Source organism: Arvicanthis niloticus, chromosome 22, assembly GCF_011762505.2.
Source record: "Arvicanthis niloticus isolate mArvNil1 chromosome 22, mArvNil1.pat.X, whole genome shotgun sequence".
Classification (NCBI taxonomy): domain Eukaryota; kingdom Metazoa; phylum Chordata; class Mammalia; order Rodentia; family Muridae; genus Arvicanthis; species Arvicanthis niloticus.
Genome location: NC_133429.1, coordinates 51,260,206 through 51,285,757, shown reverse-complemented (window position 1 = coordinate 51,285,757; position 25,552 = coordinate 51,260,206). Strand labels below are relative to the sequence as shown.

General features: G+C 36.3%; 1 protein-coding gene across 1 annotated transcript; it reads right to left on the bottom strand.

Moving 5' to 3' along the window:
• Window positions 1–1,969: 1,969 nt before the first annotated feature.
• LOC143435745 (olfactory receptor 6C2-like) lies at window positions 1,970–11,121 on the bottom strand. The gene is made up of 2 exons (XM_076919201.1): window positions 10,867–11,121; window positions 1,970–3,068 (listed from the first exon to the last, which is right to left on the bottom strand). Exon 2 carries the CDS (start codon window positions 3,041–3,043, stop codon window positions 2,108–2,110), a length of 936 nt encoding a protein of 311 aa, XP_076775316.1. The 5' UTR covers window positions 3,044–3,068; window positions 10,867–11,121; the 3' UTR covers window positions 1,970–2,107.
• Window positions 11,122–25,552: the final 14,431 nt, after the last annotated feature.

The window sequence follows — 25,552 nt, the reverse complement described above, 5'->3', positions numbered from 1 at the left end:
CACTCATAGCTATGCTTTTTCCTCTTATCACTGCTTTCATTGTGTCCCATAAGTTTCGTTATGCTGTGCTTTCATTTTTGTTCAATTCTAGAAAGTCCTTAATTTCTTTCTTTATTTCTTTCCTGACCAAGTTATCACTGAGTACAAAGTTGTTCTCTTGATTTCTTGTGTGTAGTTATCCTCCTTGTTTTGAAGTTTTCCTTCTAGTATTCTCTAGGGCTGGATTAGTAGAAAGATATTGCTTCAATTTTGTTTTGTTATGGAATCTCCTGGTTTCTCCATCTATGGTGATTGAGAGTTTTGCTGGGTATAGCAGCCTGGGCTAGCATTTATGTTCTATTAGGGTCTGTATAACATCTGTATAGGATATTCTGGCTTTTAACATCTCAATTGAGAAGTCTAGTGTAATTCTGATAGGTCTGCCTTTATATGTTACTTGGCCTATTCCCCTTACAGCTTTTAATATTCTCTCGTTGTTCTTATGTTTTGTGCTTTGATTATTTGGCCCTGCAAGGAATTACTTTTCTTGTCCCATGTATTTGGTAGTCTATATGTTTCCTGTACTCTGATAGGTCAGCACATTTATTCTTTTATTTTGTTGAAAATATTTTCTGTGTCTTTGACTTGAGTTTTTTCTACTTCCTCTATTCCTATTATTATGAGATTTGGTCTCATCAGAGATTCCCAGAATTCTTGGAAGATTGGGCCTGGGTTTTTTTTTTTTTAAATGATTTCACATTTTCTTCAAACAAGGTGTCCAACCATTCTATCTATGCCTTAGACTCTCTTTTCCATTTCTTGTGTTTTGAGGTGAGGTTTGCTTCTAAGTATCTTGTTTGAGTTACTAATTTTTCACTACCAGTTTTACTTCAATTTGAGTTTTTTTTATTGATTTTATTTCTACTTTCATTTCTTGAGTTGGTTTCTTTTGTTTCATTCTATGTTTGTGCTTTCATGGATTTCATTAATGGATGCTTTTCATATACTATTTAAAGACCTCTAACATTTTTTGAAGCCTATTTGAAGTTCTTGTCTTGTTCTTCAGCTATATTGCAAATTTCAGGACCTACTTTAATAAAGTTGCTACATTCTGTTGGTGCCATATTATCCTGGCTGTTATTGTGTTTTAACGCTGGCATCCAGGTGTCTGGATTTAAGCTGATTGTAATTCTAGGTGCTGATATATGATTGTGTTTGTTGGGTGGGTTTCTGTTGCCCTCTCTTAGAAGAATGTAGTAACTGTGGGTTGCCTAGTATGGAATGTTTTTTGAGATCTTACCAGATGTGACCCCCTGGGTGTCCTTGGTAGAATGTTTTTCTAGATATTGGGAGCTGAAACTTAGGGATAGGAATGAACAAATGGTGTGGGGTGTTTAAGGGTATCTACAGGAATAGCAGTGTTTACTTTGTATAAATTTTATGTTTTGCATAAATTTTTATGTTTTTAGTTTTCTATTTTCTCATTATGTATGAATGCCACATGTCTTAGATTTTAACTACAACAACTGCTCCAAGAAAAGTTCCATGAAAACTTGGTCAACAGATAGAACTCAAATCAGTTTTTGTTGTTGTTGTTGTTGTTGTTGTTTACCTAAATGATTTATAGAGGTTTGAATTCGGTGGTGATTGGGAAGGTTTTCCTAGAGTGATTAAGAGATGAAATATTAATAAGATCATTCATAACAAGCATGAAGCATAGAAAGTCATTTAAGAATTGCCATCTGTTTTCTAAGTGGCAAATGAATAATGAATGGATAATGAATACTTTATATGCACTTTTATATATAACTTCCATGCTCATTTGATTATTTCAATATAAAATAAAATGGTATACATGAAAGTGTGGGAAAGATGGTAGAAAACCACAATTTATTGTGTTCTCAAGGATAACAGTCAGACAACAATTTCAGGTTTACTGTAAGATTAAACATATTCAAAAAGTTTGATTTTAATAGAGACCAACAAAGTCATGTTCATAGTATGCAAGTTTAAGAAGAAAGTGTGACTATAAAAAGATTAAAAATAAGGGTATAGAATAATACTGTAATAAAGCTTAAGATTTTGCAATCATTCACTCTACTTTGTTTAGTATTCTTCATTTGGTTTTTTACATCTTTGAGAGGAATGCAACTTTTTTAATTGAGTAATTGAAAGCTTGCTTCACTTGCTTGTTTCTCAGTGCATAAATAAAGGGATTCAACATTGGTGAAACTGATATGATAATAAGTGAAATTCCTTTATTGATAGTTACATCATTCTTGGATGAAGGTTTGACATAAATGAAGATGCAGCTACCATAAGTAATAGAAACAACAATCATGTGGGAAGAACAGGTGGAAAAGGCCTTTTTCCTTTGCTTGGCAGAGGGAAATCTCAGAATGGTCTTGATGATATAAACATAGGAAAGGACAACACATACAAAGGTGATGATGAATGTCAACACAGCACCAACTATCACCATCTGTTCTATCAACCATGTGTCTGAACAAGAGATTTTCAGAAGAGGAGCTGCATCACAGCAAAAATGATCAACAATATCTGAGTCACAGAATTCCAGACCCAGGCCTAGACTAATTGGTGGGAGAATGATGATCAGTGCTGCTACCCAACAGAAGAAGATGAAGTTCTTGCAGACTCTGCCATTCATGATGGTCATGTAGTGCAGAGGTTTACAGATGGCCACATAGCGATCATAGGACATGATAGCCAGGAGGAAAAATTCTGTAACTGCAAAAAGGTCTATAAACAAAAGTTGACTGACACAAGCAATATAGGTAATGGACTTGTCCCCAGATGATATGCTGTATAAAAATCTGGGAATACAAGCAGTTGTGAGTAAAATTTCTAAGAAGGAGAAATTTTTGAGGAAAACATACATAGGTGTTTTAAGATGGGGGTCAATCAGCGTGAGGGTGATGATGGTTAGGTTACCAGATAAACTCAACGTGTAAGAAAGGAGCAGAAAAATAAAAAGCAGAATTTGCAGCCGAATGTCATCGGTCAGACCCAGCAAAATAAAGGTTGTTACTGTTCGGTTTCTCATTCTTGATTATTGCCTCTTGCCCAATCTGGTTGAAAAATAACAAAGATTTTATAAAACTTCACAGTTGAGTCAGGTGCTAATCTCAAGACAAGCTAACTTGAGTATCATTCCCATATTACCATTGTTTAGTGAAGAAGCAAGTACATAGTACAAGCTGATGTTTGAACATTTCTTTGTGTCACAGAATAGCTCATATTTGAATCACATATTTCATACTGCTATTATTATATGCCTACGGTCTAGCTGTAATTGATACCAGCTTAATACATAATCTTATAAACATCATTCCACAAAAATGTCCCTTTAAATTAATTGCTTTTGTCCAACACTCTGTCTTCCTCTAACTTCTTTTCCCAGAAAAGATTTTAGGAGACAACTGTTAAATGAAAAGTCTTCTCTGTTTAGGTAGTCTTAATAATATGTTCATATTTAATATTAGTTATTGACTGATAAATACTTATCATGAAGTTGCAGCATAGTTTCTATGTTTAAAATAATTTTTTACTATGGTTTATTAAAGATTTATTTAGGTCACAGGGTGTTATGGCAGTACTACCTTGGTAGTTGGGAGGCAGTAGTAGGCAGACCTCTATGAGTTAGAGGCCATCCTAGTCTACATAATGAATTCCAGGACAACCAGTGCTATGTTGACAAACCCTGACTCAGCATCCCCTCACAAAATGATTCATTTGGTTGTGTTGTAGTTCACATGTTTTTTTTTTCCAGATTGATTTATATTTCCATACATATTAACATAAATGTTCTATATATGATAATTAGTGTTGATTTTTTTCCACTGAATGTCACAATAGGATGTCTATGTAGAACCATTTTATACTATCTTATGATTCCTAAGACAGGCTTCTACAAAGTATTGTTTCCCAACTTGTAAGTGGAAGTGTGAAACTGAATCACCTGATTATTTGATTTTCATGATGAAAACCCTAGTCCCCTCTAACTAGCTCCAAGGTTAGTATTCTCTAGACATTGAAGTTTTTTCCTTTATTTCTACCAGAAGGGATTTGAATAAAAGTATTTTTGGTATTAAAATTTTTAAATGAAGTTTTCTATGCTTATTTTTAAATATAATAATAATAATATTTCTTTCTTTATGCATATTTCTTTCTGTATGCATTCTATTATGTTAATTTTGATTCAGGGAATGAGAAGTATGACTACACAATCAAAAAGCAATGCCCTTCTCATGCTGTTTTGGATTAACCTTGTTTTAGTTTGAGATGGTTTAATCCTTTATAATAAATGATAGTTTCACCTAGTAATTGTATTATTTTTTTTATATTCTCATACACACATAAAGAGAATAAGCTCTTTCTTAAGTTTATTTATACTTTTCCCTTTCTTTAACATTCTATTTAAAATTGTCTCTGCTTTTTAATTTTCCACTTATACATAAACTCATTTGATTTTAGTATGACTTCAAACTATTTAGTATGATTTCAACTATTTTGGCCAAAGTCATCACTCTTTGCTTTATTAATTAAGCACAACTCATTCTTTTTTAAATTCACATTCTCTACTTTGATCTGTTTATATATAAATCTTTGATCTGTTTAACCTCATAAAAGGCTTTATAGCTCAGTTTCATAATCTCACATATTTTCTGTTTCATACCACTTTCCCATTCTCCTTCATGGCTCTGTTTCCTCATATAATTTCTATTATTGGTGTAGAGTAATTTCTATTCAAGAAGTTGTTTCTGATTCGTGCTTAGGAGGGTTTTTAAATGAAGTGACTTAAATTAAGGAAATGGTCCTCTGTTTCTTACCTGTAAAGAAAGCATATGGTGCCATTTTCCAGCTTTACAAAAGAGCTTATTTAAGGATCTCTAAATCATGCTCAGAGGGTCTGAATTCACATTTTATTTTTTCTATCTAAATGTTCTTGAACAATTTGCTTAACTCATTCATCTAGTGTTATATCCAAGTGCAAAATTAAAAAAAAAAAATGTTTTGTATACTTACTTATCTTTTCATAAGTCACCACAAAGAGATATTGTGTTTTAAACATTTATTCTACATATATTTTTAATTTTAAATTACAAAAGTACGTTTCTACATTCTCTTCCCCCACTCCAAATCTTGTTATGAATCCTTTTGTTCTCTCACAAATTCATGGTTTTTTCTTTTTAAAATTATTGTTAAATATATGTGTACATTATTTCTAAAGACTATATACAACACAATTAGTCTGTATAAAGTTACATGTATGCATAGGATTTCAGGGCTGAAAAGTTAATACAGGACAACCCAATGCAGAGTCTGTTTCCTAGGGAACACTATCTCTTGAAGTTTGCCATTCTTTAGTTGTATTTTTAATGATGGAAAGCAAACAATCATTCTACCCAGCTATAGCACCTAGGAATCATAACAATGGTAAGCATGGCATGATACATTTAATGGTGCAATAATGGAATGCATCTCTTTGTGGCAACCAACAGCTCTCTAATTGCATTTAAGTTCTACTCAGCAAAAGGAAAAATCATGCCTGATTCTGGAAACCTAGCCAGTTACCTAGGGCTAGTCATGAATCTTGGAGAACATACCACCTCTAATTTACTAAACCAACACAATCACTAACTACACTGTAAATATTTATTCTTATGCCCACGGATAAGTGTAGTTCTTATCCTTCATCAAGGAAACTTCTCTATGCAATAAAAGAGTATTACAGAAAACCATAGCCAATCAAAATGCAGAATTATGAACCCAGATCTGTTGGATACAACAATAATACTTCTATCTTAAGGCTCAGAAGCTATTGTGAAAGAGGGAGAAGAGAGATTATGAAAGACAGAGATGCAGTGTGTTAGCTGTGAGATAATTTCTTCTAGGAATGTCAGAGGATCTACAACAATGAAATCTCATTAATGTGGGTGTCTAAGAAAGACCCAAACAATACTCACACCAATGAACATGATAATATGGAAGGAGAAAGTTCTGGAAGCCTCAACCCTAGATAATATGGTTTTAGGGGTTTTGGGGGGTGGTGGTTTGTTTTGTTTTGGTGGGGCTTGGGTTTTTGTTTTGTTTTTTGTGGTTAGAGATGTTGAAGAATAAAATATGATTGCATTAGCCACCCATATCTTTTTACATGTATATGTGCATATATTTTACCAATGTTACCAATGTTAAAACTGGATTTTATTGCTATTAACCAGGAAACAGAATCTCCCCACTACCTATTAATCAAAACACTAAATGTACAGAACAAAGAAAGAATGTTAAAAGCTTCAAGGGAAAAGGGGGCAAGTAACATATAAAGGCAAACCTATTGGAATTACATTCTATGTCTCAAGAGACTCTAAAACCCAGAAAGACCTGAGAAGAAGCTTACAAACCCTAGGAGACCACAGATATCAGCACAGATTTCTACACTTTTAATTACCATAGATTGAGAAAACAACATGTTCCTTGACAAAACTAAATTTAAACAATATCTATCCACAAATCCAACCCTATAGAAGATACTGGAAGGAAAACTCCAACCTAAGGAAGCTAGCTACATCCAAGAAAACACAGGAGATAAATAATTCTGCACAGGAAGAACGAAAGGAAGGGGAACATACATATACATACACACATATGCTACCAGAATATGCTATACAGAATGGATGTGAAAACAGGATCCATCATTCTGCTGCATCCAAGAAATACATTCCAACAAGTATACAGACATTACTTCACAGTACATGGCTGGACTAAGTTTTTCAAAGCAAATGGGAACAAAAAGAAGTTGGAGTAACAATTCTAATATCTAATAAAATAGGCTTTCAACTAAAATTAATCAAAAGAGATGGAGAAGGAAACTTCATACTCATCAAAGGAAACATATATGAAGATGATGTCTCAATTCTGAATACTATGTCACAAATGCAAGAGTACCCACATTTGAAAGTGAAACATTACTAAATTTTAAATCATACATTAAATCCTATACATTTATAGTAGAATAACTTAATAACCTCTTACTTATGGAGAGGTGATCCTGTCTGAAATTAAATAGAGAAATAATATAACTAACAGAGAAAATGAATCAAATGAACCTAACAGATATCCATAGAACATTTCACTCAAACACAAAAGAATATATCTTCTTCTCAGCATCTCACAGATTATTTTCCAAAATTGACCATATACTTACTCACAAAGCAAGCCTCAACAAATTTTTTAAAATTTAAACAAAATTTTGTACCTTATCAGACCACTATAGATTAAAGGTAGACTACAAACTCATGTAAAGTGAGCAACTGTTTACTCAATGATTACTGGGTCAAGGAAGAAATAAAGAAATTAAACATTTTCTAGAATTTAATGGAAATTAACGCACAACATACCCAAACTTATGGGACACAATGAATGTTGTGCTAAGAGGAAAGTTCATAGCACCAAGTGCCTCCATAAAGAAATGACTGATATTACATACTAGTGGCTTAACAGCACACCTGAAAGCTCTAGAACAAAAGCAAACATGTCAAAGGGTAGTAGACCGAAGGAAATACAGGGCTAAAATCAAACTAGTAGAAACAAAGAACAATACAAAAAAATCAACAAAATCAAGAGCTGATTCTTTGAAAATAGTCAACAAAATAAATAAACCCTTGGCCGGTCTAACTAAAAGGCAGAAAGAATATCCTCAGTAATAAAATCAGAAATAAAAAGAGGGACATAACAGCAGACTTTGAAGAAATGCAAAGAATCATTAGGTCTTTAAAAATCTGTACTCCACAAAATTTGAAAATCTAAAATAAATGAATAAAATTCTTGATAGATACCACTTACCAAAGTTAGGTTAAAATCAGGTAAACAATTTAATTAGATACATAAACCCTAGTGAAGTAAAGAGGTCATTAAAAGTCTTACAACTAAAAAAAAATTACATAGTGAAAATCACCATCTTACCTACAATTTTTCTTATTAACAAGATATGCAAGAGTAAAAGTGAAGCAAAAATTGAGGGAATGGCCAACCAATGACTGGTCCATCTTGAGACCCATGCCTTAAGAGAACACCTACCCCTGACACTATTAATGATATTTTGCTATACTTCCAGAAAGGCACCTATAATAACTCTCACCTGAGAGGCTCCACTCAGAAACTGATGAAAACAAATGTGAAGACCCACAGCTAAACATTAGGCAAACCTCAGGGAATCTTGTGGAAGAGGGGTATGAAGGATTGAAGGAGCCAGAGATGTCAAGGACACCACTAAAAATCATATACAATCAACTAACCTAGGCTGATAAGGGCCCACAAAAACTGAATCACCAACCAGAGAGCATGCACGGGACAAATATAGGCCCTCGGCACATTTTTACCAGTTGTGAAGCTGCATCTTCATATGGGACACCTAACAACAGGACCTGTATCTGACTGTTGCCCAAATTTGGATCTCTTTCTTCTAACTGGGCTGTTATGTCTAGCCACAATAGAAGATGCGCCTAGACCTATTGCAACTTGATATGCCAAGATGTGCTGACATTCAACTGAGGCCTCCCTTTTTCTGACCCTTTTCTGAGTAGAATGGGAGGACAGGAGGATTACAGGTATATGATATGAAAGGGAGAGACTGGAAGGAGAGGAGTGAGAGGAAGCTACAATCAGGATATAAGGAAATACTAAAAAAAAAAAAAACCTAATGATAGTCATATTAAAATTATCTTTATAAGGCAATTAAAATCTTGGTATTTCATGAAAAAAATTACTATGTGGTCTTGACATCCCACATCTGGTTATATATAATTTTCTCCATCATAATGATATTGAAAATTGTATATTGTTTATTCTTATGTTTTGCTCGTTTCAACTAGAATAATCTACTGTTGTTCTCTATATATTATTACAAATGGCAGAATTTCCTCATTTCCTTAAATAAAAGCTGTATAGAATTTTATTTAGCATAGATATTTCATTCTTATTTATCTACTTATGGCCACTTAGTTTTATATCTTGCATATTATTAATGATGACAAAAAAACCCATGGGCTTAAATGTTCTTAAATAGTAATATAATTCTTTGAGTATGTATTTCCAGGGGTCTGGAAAATGTTATACAAAAATTTATGGAATTAATGCAGAAATGAGCATAATATTTGACTTACATACAGAAAAGAATCATTAGAATGACTTCTAAGAATTTACTTTCTACATGAACTGAATAGCAAAAATTCATTGATGCTTTGATACTATCTCTATTATAGTAATTGGTCTGACTCTACAATTTTTTTCCTATTGAGTGATGCCTAATGAGAGTATATTTCCTGTGCTTTTATAATCTCTAGAAAATTCTATGAGGTTTATATTCCTATTGATTTATTTTTCCTCAGCTTCCTCAACAGTGTCTAGTTTATGGAATTATCATGATCATTTGTTTGGATATTTCTTCAGGAATTCTTAGTGGATAGTAAGTTAGTCCAATATCTCAAATTCTTTTCTTCACTTGTGTTCTGCTTCCTTCTGCTCCTCTTCCTTTGCTCTGAAACTTTCTCTAACATTTATGATAATGCACAATGTCAGTAACCAATGGTGACTGTGCATGCTATATTTTTGTTCTTGTAATCTTGATAAAAGATGAGAACCTGTTATCAGGTACATCTGATAACCTTCTATCTCAATCCTCAAACCTGCTAGTTAATTAACAAGAGGAGTAGTCAGACTTCTGCAAATTGGGGCCATTGTCAGTAGGAATCTATATTAATTTCTCAAGACATTTTTTCATTTGCTTTCACTCTTTTATCAGAGCAATCAGAAATACCTTGTCTTAAGTCCAAGTATGATTAATCTTCTCAAATAAGTTCGAGAAAAATTTAGTCTATTAATTCTATTTTGTAAATAACAAGTTCTATTTTCTCTCTACTTCAAGCTTGAAAAGGGTTTCTTATAAAAATGGTAGCTTCAACTCAATCTGCACACTTATATCTTATGAAATATACTCTGGAAGAAATCTATTTTCTTAAAGTTGGTGGATTAAGGCAAGTTACAAGTGAAGACTTTAAATTATCAAAGACAGACAAATACCTATTTTGTAAGCATTTCTACATAAGAAGAGAAACAATTTAAGTACAGAAGAAATTGTTAGCTGATAATGAGATGGGCTAAATAGGATTGAGATAATATCCTTTTAGACAAGATCATTTGGAAATTTAGAACAATATAAAAATTCTGCTTTTGGTCTTTCATGCTGTAATCTAACTTATAGCAGAATTACAGATTCGAAAATAATTTTTCTTGTCTGATGAGAAATATCTTTTTTTCTCTTTGAATGTGAATATGAAATGCATGCTCTGATCAATCAATTCAGTTTAGGTATTCTTTCAATGTTGCAAATTTCAAACTCACTTGAGCTCAGTAGTTGTGAGTGACAATATCACAAATATTTTGGAGATTTCATGAAGGATATTAAAATTTACATTTGTATGCAAAGTGACATTGTGGGTCACTTCTGTTTGCCTCTAAAATTATTCTGTCTGCCAGAGTACTTATGAATTTATTAAAGGATTTTTTTGGAAATCTATGATGTGACTGGTATAGATTAAATAATTAGGACAGGTGGAGTGAACAAGATATGGCCATATTCTTCCTGACCATTCATGTATAATTTAATTCCAATAAATACTATTCCATCATTCTTAATTTTAATGAAACAGAAAATGACATAACAAATATATATTTCCTTGTCTAGCAATGCTGATCTTGAATTTTTCTACCTCTGATTTTTAAATGAGTAAGTATAAATAGTCTAGAGGCTAAGAAAAAAGAATGATGAATGGAGAAAGAAACAAAGTAATCAAACTAAAGCATACTTACTCTTCTGGAAGGCAATCATGACTTTAGTTTTCATGAAGATGAAACTGAAAGTTTGATCAAATGTGTGCACAAATCTTATAAAGATGTATATGGCTGTACAGAATTATCTTGCAGAAGATAATGCTATTTTTGGTTAACAGGTTCACATTAAAGACTCAACTCTAAACTCAGTAACCAATTTATTACAACTTAAACTGAAATAAAGACATATAAAATGATTTTCAGAGATTTTTGATAGATAATTTCCAACTTCTTTTTACAAAAAGGAATTTTAAATTGTGAAGAAAGGAGGCTGTTTTATTATGCTAATCTTTTATGGGTATAGAGATGATAAAGATTAGAGTCCTTTGTGGCTAAACATAAACACATTTAATGAATGTAATAGTCACTAAATTTTGGCAGAATATCAAACAGCAGCATACATGGGATTTGTGTCCTTGGGGATAGTAAGATGCAGCAGTTTTATTAGCCACATTCTAAGTACAAATCAATAATTGATAGACAAAAGATAATTCAGAATTTTCAACAGATTCTGTGTTTATAAAATGAAGGTAATAAAGGTAATAAAAGATAATAAAGTTGTTTATACCTATGTTTTGACTTGAAAAGTATAAATATATTCAAAGGCAGTATCTAACAATAAATACCTTTCAATGTTAAAAGTATATAATTGTATCACACTATATATATACATACATACACACACACAGACACACACACACACACACACACACACAAATATATATATATTTTGACCCCAAATTTGTCCTGTCTACAAAAAGCACCCGTAGGTTCCACATACCCACTGCTATGCATCTGAGTTAAGGTTACTTTCATTGAACCCTAAGACCCTCTCTCATTTGGTTGGTAGTTCGGGATATATATATATATATATATATATATATATATATATATATATATATCCCTATCTCATCCTCCCTCACCTTGCTTCTATGAAGGTGCTCCCCACTAACCCACCCACTCCTACCACCCAGCCCTGGCATTCTCATACACTGGAGCATTGATACTTCCCAGGACAAAGGGCCTCTCCTCTCATTGATGTCCTACACGGCCATCCTCTGCTACATATGAGGTTGGAGCCATGGTTCCAGCCAATGTATGCTCCTTGGTTGGTGGCCCAGTCTCTGAGAGTCCCCAAAGGCCCAGGTTTTTTGACTCTGTTGGTCCTCCTGTGGAGGTCTGATTCTTACTAGGGCCTTCAGTTCTTCCCCCAACTTCTTCACAAGAGACCCCCAAGCTTTAGCCAATGTCTGACTGTGAGTCTCTGCGTCTGTTTCAGTTAGATGCTAGGTAGAGCCTCTCATACTAGACTTTTGCCAGTCTCTAGCACAATAGAGTATCATCAATAGTATCAGGGATCAGTGCTTGTCCATGAGATGAGTCTCAAGCTGGACCACTCATTGGCTGCTCATGCCCATTCCTTCAGTCTCTGCTTCATCTTTCTCCCTGCATTTTTTGTAGACAGGACAAACCATCCACAAAATTTTGACCCCAAATTTGTCCTGTCTACAAAAAGCACCTGTAGGTTCCACATACCCACTGCTATGCATCTGAGTTAAGGTTACTTTCATTGAACCCTAAGACCCTCTCTCATTTGGTTGGTAGTTCTGGAATATCTGGGTCTTAAATTCTTTGTAATTGTAGAAAACTAAATGGATCCTCAGTGAAAACCTGCCATCTTAAAAGAATGCTTTTATTCCTCCTAATCCATTCTATAAATTCCACTAGCTTAGCAAAATTTCTTCACTGTTGTATAAATTAATTTGAATGTTTCATGTAGTCTATAATAGCCATAGTATGTGATGATTAATAAATATTTTATGCAGTGCATGACCCAGGGTAGGGAAACCCTAGGCTGCTGAGGTAGGAGTGGATAGGCAGGTGGGGGAGCACCCTCCTAGAGGCAGGGGGAGGGAGGAGGGGATAGGAGCTTTGGAAAGGGCAAACTGGGAAGGGGGATAACATTTGAAATGCAAATAAATAAAATAACCAATAAAAATAAACATTTTATGAAAGATGGTAAAACATGGGAAACTATTATGAGGACTGTATCCTTTTCCTCAGTAGTTATAAAAGCACTATCAGAGTTCTTATAGTAAACATTTATGAAACATACTGTTAAAAGGCATTTTTAATACTTACAAAACTACTATTGAAATCCTTAAATATATTGTTTGAAATGATGGCATATACCTGTAATTTCACTTATGCAGCAAGTTTAGTGTAAACTTGAAGTAAATGAGACGTCTCAAAAAAGAAAATAACCCATAAAACAGGTATGATGGCCCAGGCCTTTAATCCCAGCACTTAAAGGGTAGACTCAGGCAGAACTCTGTGTGTTTGAAGCCAGCCTGGTCTATATAGCAAGTTCTAGGACAACTGGGGTGATGTAGAGAGACTCTATATAAAACAAACAAACAAACAAAAAAGCCGGTTAAATAGCATCCTAACAAAAGCAATCTACAGATTGAATGCAATCCCCATCAAAATCCCAACACAACTCTTCAAAGATATGGAAAGAGCAATTTTCAAATTCATCTAGAAAAACAAAAAACTCAGAACAGCAAAAAACAATTCTTAACAATAAAAAAACTTCTGGGGGAATCACCAACCCTGAGCTCAAGCTGTACTACAGATTAATAGTGATAAAAACATCATGGTATTGGTACAGAGACAGACAGGTTGATCAATGGAATAGAATTGAAGATGCACAAATAAAAGCACACACTTACAGACACTTGATCTTTGACAAAGAAGCAAAAATATACAATGGAAAAAGAAAGCATCTTCAATAACTGGTGCTGGCTTAACTGGCAGTCTATATGTAGATAAATGCAAATAAATACATATTTGTCACTGTGCACAAAGCTTATGTCCAAGTGAATCAAGGACCTCGATATAAAACCAGATACACTGAATCTAATAGAAGAGAAAGTGGGAAGAAGCCTCAAGCTTATTGGGACAGGGGGAAATTTCTTAAACAGAACTCCAGTAATTCAGGCTCTAAAATCAAGAATTGATAAATAGGACCTCATGAAACTGAAAGGCTTCTGTAAGGCAAAGGACATAGTCAATAGGACAAACTGGCAACCTAAAGATTGGGAGAAAAATTCTTCACTAATCACACATCTGTCAGAGAGATAATATCTAAAATATATAAAGAACTCAAGAAGCTAATCACCAAGAAAATGAACAACCCAATCAAAAAAATTGGGTATAGAAATAAACAGAGAATTCACAACAGAGGAATCACTAAGGGCTGAGAAGCACTTAAAGAACCATTCAACCTCCTTAATGATCAAAGAAATGCAAATTAAAACAACCCTGATATTCCACCTTACACCAGTCAAAATGGTTAAGATTAAAACTCAGGTGACAGCAGATGCTGGTGAGGGTGTGGAGAAAGAGGAACACTCCTCCATTGCTGGTGGTATTGCAAACTTGTACAACCACTCTGGAAATCAATCTGGAGGTTCTTCAGAAAATTGGAAATAGATCTAACTAAAGATCTAGCGATACTGCTCTTAGGCATATACGCAAATGAGGCCCTACCAAACCACAAGGACACATGCTCCACTATGTTCATAGAAGCCTTATTTGTAAAAGCCAGAAGCTGGAAACAACCCAAATGTCCCTCAAACAACAAATGGATACAGAAAATGAGGTTCATTTACACAATGGAATACTATTGAGCTATTAAGAATGAGGACATTATGAGTTTTGCAGGCAAATGAGTAGAATTAGAAAATATCATCCTGAGTAAGGTAACACAGACCCAAAAGGACATACATGGTATGTACTCACTAATAAGTGAATATTAGCTAAAAATTACAGAATACCTAGGATACAGAATTTAAGAAGGTTAACAAGCAGAAACGCCAAGGGAGGGTGTTTCAATTCCACTTATTAGGTGGAAGAAAATAATGCCAGGAGACAGAAACAAGGAGGTATTTGCGTGAGAGAGGGAAGAAGAAAAGGAAAAAAGGAACAGGATCAGGTATGTGGGGGCAGGAGAGTGGGGATGAGGGGGAACAGGTGAGAAGTTCAGAGGGCCAGCAGAATGAATGGAAATACGCAGCCTCACAAAGTAGGAGATGGGGAGACCCTCTAGAAAGTACCAGAGACCTGGGAGGTGAGAGAAGCTCAGGACTCAATAGGAGTGACCTTAGATGAAATGCTGAACAGTGGGGAGAGGGAACTCAAAGAGTATACCTCCAGTAGATAGAATGGACCTCAAGAGGAGGTATGGTGTTACCAATCCACAGTCATAATTTCTGATCCAGAAGTGTTCTTTTCTAAAAGACCTGCAGCGAGAAAAATGGAGAAGAGACTGAGGGAAAGGCAGTCCAATGACCGTCACAACTGGATTTCTACCTCATGAGAAGACACCAAGGCCTGACAATATTACTGATGCTATCATCTGACAGACAGAAGCCTAGCATAGCTGTCCTCTGAGAAGCCCAACCAGTTACTAAGACAGATGCAGTTACTTACACTCAACCATAGGACTGAAGTTGTGACTCCTATGGTTGAATTAGGGGAAAAATAGAAGAAGGGGAAGAGGAGGGCAACCCCATAGGAAGACCAGCAGTCTCAACTAACCTGGACCTCAGGGAGCACCCAGAGAATGAGCATCCAGCCAGGCAGCATACATGAGCTGGTCCAAGGACTGCCTGGTTGGAGAAGGTCCACCTAACCCTGGAGAGACTTGAGGCCTGGGGCGGGGGGGGGGGGGGGGGGGCTTGGTGGTGGGGAAGCATCCTCTCAGATACAGGGGTGGGGAGGAGGGATGGGATGAGAAACTTTGGGAGGAGGGCGCAGAAGGGAGGCAACCGCTGGATTGTAAATAAATTAATAATAATATCAATAAGAATATCAAAAATAAAAATTGAAAAAGCCATTTCTTTGACCATTTCTAACAACAACAATGACAACAAGATAGCAAGCATCACTGTCCTGTTAATGAGTCGTGTTTACACACCTCAGAAGCCCCTCTTCCTGCAGTTGCTCACAGATTGTCATTGCTTAGTTTCCTCATTTTCTGTATTCTAACTTGGAAAATGTAAAATTTTTTTCCATATATGTGAAATTTTTCTGGACCTGCTCAATTTCTACTTGGTCTGAGCTTTACTCTGAGCATTCTCTCTCTCTCTCTCTCTCTCTCTCTCTCTCTCTCTCTCTCTCTCTCTCTCTCTCTCTCTCTCTCTCTCTCCCTTTTCCAGTGCAACAACTTGGTGATTTTCATTTGTAGAGCCCATCTCTTCCATTCACTTCTAAAAGGCATGGCCTTCTCCTTTCCTTTGATCCAACTCCTTCCTCCTGGAAGCTACCAAGTTTACAGCCTCCTCTGCTATTCTTTAAAAATCTTTATGTTTCCAATTTCTTTCTATTTTTTTTCTTTAAAAAAGAGAAATAACATGCAAGAGGGTCCAGATGATACTTGGTAACATATTTGGCCTTGGAAAATTACTTATATGATTCTGAAACCTTCTCTACATCAATCCATTTCTAAGACATTTCTCAAGATCTAATCAGTCCTTGATAGCAGCTCCACTGGGAACCCAACCCTTTCAGTACATGAAGCTTTTAGTCATATCAGAACACTAACAATCACTTTATGCATATGGTAGTAAGATTCATTTTTTATGCATGTGTTCATATGTTATTTTTTTTATTTTTTTCTTATTTTAATTTATTTACAGTTAAGATGCCATCCACTTTCCCCATTTCCCCTCCCTAGAAAACCCCTGTCCCATGCCCCCCCTTTCCTTTTTGCTTTTATACAATTTTTTTAAAAGTTAATCAAAGGATTTATAAGTTTGGTAATGCTCAATCAGAAGCATAACCCAATAGCCAACCTAGATATAAAAACTATCTTTGACTGGTGGAGACCTGTGAACATCTGCCTCCATGCCCCCTCTCTCTTTCTCTCTCTCATCACCTAGCTTCTCCTCTCCTTCATCTTCTCTCCTTACCCCATCTCTTCCTCTCAATACTCCTTCCCACTTAGCTCCTCCTACATATCACTCTTCCTGTTAAAGTAAAACTTTTCTCTCAAAATACAGTTAGAGCATACTTATTCCTAATTGTACCAGTGAGGTACAAGATAGTCCTAATACCCAGTCCATCATTTTGTTGACTAGCCAGAACCTCTGTCATCTCTTCTAACTAAAACACTTACTTTTGATCCTGGCTTTTTTTTTTATTAGATATTTTATTTACACTTCAGATGCCATCCCCTTTCCCCATTACCCCCCCTTAGAAAACCCCTATCCCATACCCCCTTTTCCTTTTTGCATTTATACATTTTTTTAAATAATGTTAATCATAAGCGTTATAAGTTTGGAATTGTTCAATCAGAGGTGTAACCCACTGACCAACCTAGATATAACAACTATCTTTGACTGGTGGAGATACATGAATATCTGCCTCCCTGTCTCCCCTCTCTTTCTCTCTTTCATCACCTACCTTCTCCTATCCTTCTTCTCCTCCTCTTCTTACTCCTTTTCTTCCTCTCAGTACTCCTCCTACCTTAGCTCCTCCTACACATCACCCTTCCTGTTAAAATGAAACTTTTCTCTCAAAATACAATTAGAGCATAATTATGCCAATTTGTATCAGTGAGGTACAAGATAGTCCTAATACCCAGTCCATCATTTTGTTGACTAACCAGCACCTCTGTCATCTATCCTAACTAAAACATTTAGTTCTGAACCTGGCTTTAGGATGAATGTCAGCTGACGACCATCCACTCAAATCTTTTCTCTTACGGTAAATAGCTATAAGTTTTCAACCCCGTCAGAAATCCAGAATGACTGAGTTAACTATAATTGTGGGAAGCACAAAGCATAGCTTCTAAAACTTAGCCAATTTATAGAGACCTCTGAACACATGAAAAGCCCCTATACTACTGAACGTTGGAGCATCAAATCTTCAGCCTTCTGTCCCAGAATCATCTGACAGACCTTGGTGATGCAGGATTATTAAGGACTGATTACTCTGTCTAGGCAGATATAATCAGTCGACTATTCTGCATGTGTGTCCTTTTCTGGACAGTAATTTGTCTGTAGATGGAGAGAGGCAATTCTTGCCTAGTGGCTGTTACCACACAACTGGAGTAACTCCAAGGATGCTCAATTTCTTCTTAGAATCCACGACAGGAAGCTGTCAGGAGCAGACAGGTCTCTAATGAGAATGAACATTAATATATAAATATTTGTAGCATCAGTTCTATGGACTTCTGATGTTTTGAAAACCAACTATCCATGTAAGGTAACCTGGACTGTTTTCCGTTAACTCCTCTCAGCTATTTCTAAGTAAAATATGGAAAACACCCTAACAATAAACTCAAAAATATGAATTTGCTATAGTCCCTTAACTCATAGGTTAACCGTCCCAAATCAGTTAAAAAAGTTAGAAAAGGGCTGGGTCTAGGCATTGTATTCCTAAATGTGTTATACAGGCACAATGCCCATGAGTGTATCAATATTCATCTCATTTTTATATTAATAAGAGGCTCGTACCAATGAAAACCTTAAATTTGAGATCAAAGTAAATTTTGTACCATTTAAGAAATTATAACTTCATCTTGATTATAATTATACAGATTTCTACCAGTAGGTTATGGCTATGCAGTAAGTCCTAGCTAATCCCCCCTGTTCCAACAAAACCACTACTTGTCCCTAGAAAGACAGACCATTATTAACCACATTAGTCCCCAAGCTCAGGGAATAGGGGCGCTGACTCTTCTTTAACTTCTTCAAGCTGATTAAGGGCGTTGAGATTTTAGAGGAGGGGTGGGGGGGAGAGTAAGTTGATAAGCCTCTGATGCTGTGTCTTCACTGAATCCAGATGGAATTCCAGGACATCAGAGGTTTGGGCAGGTCTGCTCAGTATGCTTGATGAGTAGATACACCAAGGCTGTGTATTCTGCAATATACAATTCTCAGAACAAGTTTTAGTATCAAGAAAAAAAAATTTCCCACCCCCAGGGGGCTGACACATTTTTTTTTAAAGATGATGGTTCTGAAGACTTTTTTTTTTCCCCCGCTTGTTAAAATTGGTTGTAGTATTTACGTTTCAGATTTTATCCCCTTAGCCTACTTCCTCCCACCACCCAGGAACCTATCCCATACCCCTCCTCATGCTTCTATGAGGCAGTGACCACACCTACCCCCCTCACTATCCCCTCCCCGCCCTCATATCCCCCCCCACTGTGTGTTCATTCATTCATTTTTCATTCATTTTTTTATAGGACAGGGCCATCCTCCCCTACATATACCTCTGGAGTCTTGGGTTCCTCCCTATGTGTTCCCAGGCTGGTGGTTTAGACCCTGGGGGGCTCTGGTTGTTTGGTATTGTTGCTTTCCTTCTCATTGTGTCTTGGATTTCTTGTATACATTGGGTTAGTAGCTTTTTGTATTTTGCATTTTCTTTGACAGTTGTGTCAATGTTTACCATGGTATCTTCTGCACATGAGATTCTCTCTTCCATCTCTTGTATTCTGTTGGTGATACTTGTGTCTATGACTCCTGATCTTTTTTTTAGGTTTTCTATCTCCAGGGTATTGTCCCTTTGTGATTTCTTTATTGTTTCTACTTCCATTTTTAGATCCTGCATGGTTCTGCTTAATTCCTTTTCCCGTTTGGTTGCATTTTCTTGAAATTCCTTAAGGGATTTTTGTGTTTCCTCTTTAAGGGTTTCTATCTGTCTACCAGTGCTCTCCTTAAGTTCTTTGAGAGTGTTATTTATGTCTTTCTTAAAGCCCTCTATCATCATCATGAGAAGTGATTTTAATTCTGATTCCTGCTTTTCTGGTGTGATGGGGTGTTCAGGGCTTGCTCTGATGGGGGAGCTGGGTTCTGATGATGCCATGTAACTTTGGTTTCTGTTGCTTACATTCTTGCTCTTGCCTTTTGCCATCTGGTTAACTCTAGTGCTGCCTGTACTTGCTGTCTCTGACTGAAGCCTGTCTTTCTAGTTATCTAGCTTGTGTCTGATCTCCTAGGGGTCCAGATGTCTCGGTGATCTTTTCCAGCTGCACTGATTACAGTGGTACCTCTAGGATGCCTCAGGATATGGTGCCTCCAAGGTAGTAGTCCAGCTAGGTGTCTGCTGTTCTGGGTGCATTGTCTCCTCTAGAATATCTCAGGATATGTTGTCTGAAGCTCTGAGTTCATTTGTTCCTCTGTGGATCTGGATTGAGTGGACCTTCCAGTATGTCTCAGGTGGAATCCGGGGTCCACACAACAGCAGACCTGGCAGAGGTCTGATCTAAGCCTCAGATCTGAGAATTAGTTTCTAAGACACTGTCCAAGTTAGAGCGCCTGGGATCCCTGCCTCTTCTGGGTTCTTGGAGGTTGGGGGCAGAGCTGCCACCCAAGATCTGCTCAGTGCTCTGGCCCAGACCAGAAGCCTGGCTTTTTTTTTTTTTTTTTTGGCTTTAGAATGAATGTCAGCTGAAAACTATCTACTCAGATCTTTTCTCTCAAAGTAAATAGCCAGGATTGGCTATGAGACTATGGGTCTTCAACCCCATCAAAAATCCAGAATGACTGAGTTAACTGAAGTTATGGGAAGCACTAAACGTAGCTTCTAAAACTTAGCAATTTATAGAGACCGCTGAACACCTGAGAAGCCCCTATACTACCGAACATTGGAACATCAAATCTTCAGCCTTCTGGCCCAGAGTCATCTGACAGACCTTAGTGATGCAGGATTATTAAGGGCTGATTACTCTGTCTAGGCAGATATAATCAGTCGACTATTCTGCATGTGTGTCCTCTTCTGGACAGTAATTTGTCTGTAGATGGAAAGAAGCAATTCTTACCTAGTGGCTGTCACCACACAACTGGCGTAACTCCAAGGATGCTCAATTTCTTCTTAGAATCCACAATAGGAAGCTGTCAGGAGCAGACAGGTCTCTAATGAGAATGGACATTAATATATAAATTTTTGTAGCATCAATTCTATGGACTTCTGACATTTTGAAAACCAACTATCCATGTAAGGTCACCTGGACTGTTGTCTGTACACTCCTCTCAGCTATTTCTAAATAAAATATGGGAAACCTCCTAACAATAAACTCAAAGCCATAAATTTGCTATAGTCCCTTAACTCATAGGTTAACCGTCCCAAATCAGTTAAAAAAGTTAAGGAAGGACTGGGTCTAGGCCTTGTATTCCTAAATGTGTTATACAAGCACATTGCCCATGAGAGTGTCAATATTCATCTCACTTTTATATTAATAAGGAGCTCGTACCAATGAAAATCTTAAATTTGAGATCAAAGTAAATTTTGTACCATTTAAGAAATTATAACTTCATCTTGATTATAATTATACAGATTTCTACTTGGTACATACTTGTGGAATGATGTATGTGTGCGTTGGGTGGGGGGCGTCAGAATTCAATGTTAAGTATTTTCCTCCCTCACTTTATAAATTACTTTTTGAAGCAAAGTCTCCTACTGACTAGTGGTTATTGTGCTAGACATGTCTTTTTGTCAACATTGGTTACAGACAAACTCCCATTACAGAACTTTCTATATAGATGCTGGTATTTGGATGCACATGTTAATAGTTATGAATCATGTATTAAAATGATAGAGCTATATCATCATCTCAGAACATGTATCTTGATGCATGTCTTCTCTGCATTAATTCAGACGGATAAACAATTTAACCCATCTATACTGTTGATACGTTGTTTCACATTTATGGATATTTGGGCATTCTCTCATCTTTGCATCTCTGGAATGAATCTAACTTTATCATGGTGAATAATCTTTTTAATGCACTGGCATATTTGATTTACTGATATTATATTTTCGAATATTTGCATTTAGGTTCTTTAAACATGTGGTCTGTTCATCTTTCTTTCTTTCTTTCTTTCTTTCTTCCCTTCCTCTCTTCTTTCCTCTCTCCTTTCTACCTTTTTTCTTTGTTTCCTTTCTTTTTTTCTTTATTTTCTAGCCCAGACTGGCCTGGAACTCATTACATAGCCCAGGATGTCCTAGAGAATTTGATGATTCTCCCCACTTAGTCTTTCACTTGCTGATATTATAGAAGCATACCAGCTAAACATACAACTTTTGAAATTTTACTTTTGTGTCTTTAACTGGTTTGTGTGTCAGGATAATTCTGGCCTCAAAGAATGTGTTTGAAAAAATTCCTTCCTCTTCTATCTTTTGTAATAACAAAATGAGAATGGGTATCAGTTCTTTAAATGTTTTATAGAATTCAGCAGTGAGTACATCTGTTCCTTCATGGGAAGCTTTTTTATTACTGATTTTTATTACTTGTTATGAGTCTCTTTGTCTTCTCTACTTCTTCATAATCCATTCTTGGTATAAAGTTTATGTATCGAGAAAATTTTCTGTTTCATTCTCATTTTCAAGTGTATGGGGATATAATTTCCATCATAACTCCCAGTGAAGTTTTTAGTTTGTGTTTTATCAGTTATAATATTACCTTCCTAATCTCTGATTTTTCACTTTTTCTTAATCTAGGTGTTCATTTTACTTCCCTCCAAACAGCTTGCCCTGCACTTGATTTTGTGTTGTATTTTTCATCTTTATTTCTTCTATGTACTTGAATTTTATTATTAATTAATTAGTTAGTTAATTATTACCACTTTGAGTTGAGACAGTTCTTGTATTTTTCTAATATTTTCTTGAAATGTGGATTGTAGTTTCTACTATGTTCTTGAAATGCAAGCTATCTATTTGAGATGTTTCTAGTTTTCTGATGTGAGCATTGATGTGTCTAAGCTTCCCTCCCAGCTCTGCTTCTGCTGTATTCCACAACATTTTGGATGCACTTGTATTTTTCTCTCTGTTTCTTTTGTGTCAAGAAATGTTTTGATAATATTCTTGTGTTCTTCCATGATCCCTTGATTGCTTAAGAGTAAGAGACTTTATTTTCATATTTTAGGGTAGTTTTCAAGGTTTTTGTTGATGCTGATATCTAAATTTATTGTAACTTGGTCCCCCCAAAATACTTTAAATTATTTTAATATCTGTTTTTAAACTTTTTAACTGAGTCTGTGTGAATTTCACATCCTACACTCTAATCCCATTCATCTCTCTGGCACTTTATATCTGTAATCTACCCTTGCAAAAACAAACAACAAGAATCTCACTGTGTAATCAGTGGTGTGTCCGAATACCTTACACAGTGTTCTCCTTTTGCCCCAAACAGCTTTACTCATAAATTTCAGTGTAATGAGTCCTTGTTCTGGTTTCAAGCTTTTGACTTTGGCTACATTATCAATACTGGATCCTCACTGGGACTCCTTTCATATATTTGGTAGTTTCCCTGTGTCATAGAGATCCTTCAGCTTTGGATATGCAGAACCAGCCCTTTCACATGCTCCAGCAGTAGTTCACAGATGGAGTCGATATTTGGTTGGGCCAACTAAGAGTCCTGGATCTTATCCTGGGTGGTAGCTGAGTCGGTCAGCCCACCAGTACTACTGCAACCACACCACCAGGGCCAGCTCTCCTACTTTGTTTAGGCAAGGGGTAGGACCAGCTCTCCTGTTCTCAGAAGACTTGAGTGGGTTGTGCCACACCCACATAACCAGGGCCAGTTATACTATCTAGGCTAGTTATGGGGCCAGCTCTGCTTAGTGTGGTAGATGGCCAGGGGCCAGGCCAGATCAACACAGTTCTACAATATCTACATGGCTACAAGTAGCAACCCAGACAATTGATGTCTACATGGCCTTTGGTGGTAACTTGGTCACAGACATCAACGGAGCCCCCTGCTGCAGCCAGACCAAGGACCCTGACATGGTCCTCAGCAGAAGATCATCACCATGATCTCAGGAAGTTACACAAACTACTCAGATCAAATTTTCTTCCAATAACTCTCATTTTCAACCTCCACACCCTGGTCGCCAACACCCCAATCTCACATCAGTGTGACTTCTATTCCCATCCCCATACACCAGCATGTCAGTGACAGACCAGACCAGTGACATTCAGATGGCCTTCTCTGGCAACACAGGTCAAGTCATCAGCACATATCCTGGTTGCAGTAGGGCCTCAGACCCAGAAATGGCCCTTGTTGGCAGCCCAGGCCTTGACATCGCCATGACCCTAGGTGGTTGCACAGGCTCCTCATATCTACCTGTTTCTCACTTCCAGTTTCTAGCCTCTAGTTCTATGTCTCTTCACAGTACATTAATTACTCAACTTTGCTTTCTCTCTCATCTCTCTACCATGTACCCACTCTTTCCAATCTCTCCACCACATATTTGTTCTTCATAGTAGCATCTACCATAAGGCCTGGGGTGGGCACCTGGGTGTCTCTCTTCAGTGCCTTTTTAATGTGTGGAAATGCTATTTTGTGGGAGACATATCATATATCATGAATAATGTTACATTTTCTGCTGAGAAAGTAAAGGTGAACCTTTCCTTAGGCAAAAAGTCCTGTAGATGTCTAATTTAGTTCAGGGTGCAATTCCACACTTATTTTTCTTGCCAATATTCTGGATCTTGTGTCCATTGCTAAAAGTAAGATTAAGTTATAAGCTGTCAATAATTATAGTATTGGAGTTTCTCCACTTACATTTATTAATACTGATTATGATTGTTACATGTGTTTACTTTTTACTTTACTTTCACTATTAAGATAATCCCAATTTGTATAATTATAGGCATTTTTATACCTTCATTATATAGCCTTACTCATCAATGTCGACTTCTTTTAGCTTAAATAGCTTCCTTCAGCATTTACTGTAGAACATGTGTGGTGGAGATAGTCTCTCTGCCCTTGTTGGGTAAAGTTTTTATGTGCTCACCATTGCTAAAGAATAGCTTAGATAGATATTAATTTTGATTGATATAATTTTCCTTCAGTATTTTGAAATTTCGATGACATTTTTTTTCTTGACAAGGTTTCTGCTAAAAAGTTGGGTATAAGGCAAACTGGGGCACCATAAAGTTGTTTGTACTTCATGTCCATGAGGGTTTCACCATTTCACCAATGAGTGTTTAATGATAAAACATCTTGGGTAGATTTAGTTACACATTAATAATAACCTTTGGTTTTCTCCACTAGATGCCTATTTCCTTCTATAGGTGGGAAAGTTTCTATTAATAGATATTTGAATTAATTTTCACCATTTTAGCATTATCAAATCTTTTTTGATGGCAAATCACTTAAACTTTTGTTATTTTGACTACTGTTCAATGTTCCCATAAGGAGTGTTTATGCCTGTTTAGATATTGTCTTTAAAGGCACTATTTTTTTCTTCTGTTGGATCTGTCCTGCTATAGGTTATGGCTATGCAATAAGTCCTAGCTAATCCTCCCTGTTCCAATAAAACCACTACTTTTCCCTAGAAAGACAGACCATTACTAACCACATTAGTCCTCAAGCCCAGGGAATAGGGGCGCTGACTCTTCTTTAACTTCTTCAAGCTGATTATGGGCGTTGAGATATTAGAAGAGGGGTGGGGGGAAGAGTAAGTTGATAAGCCTCTGATGCTGTGTCTTCACTGAATCCAGATGGAATTCCAGGACATCGGAGGTTTGGGCAGGTCTGCTCAGTATGCTTGATGAGTAGATACACCAAGGCTGTGTATTCTGCAATATACAATTCTCAGAACAAGTTTTAGTATCAAGAAAAAAAAATTTCCCACCCAGGGGGCTGACATTT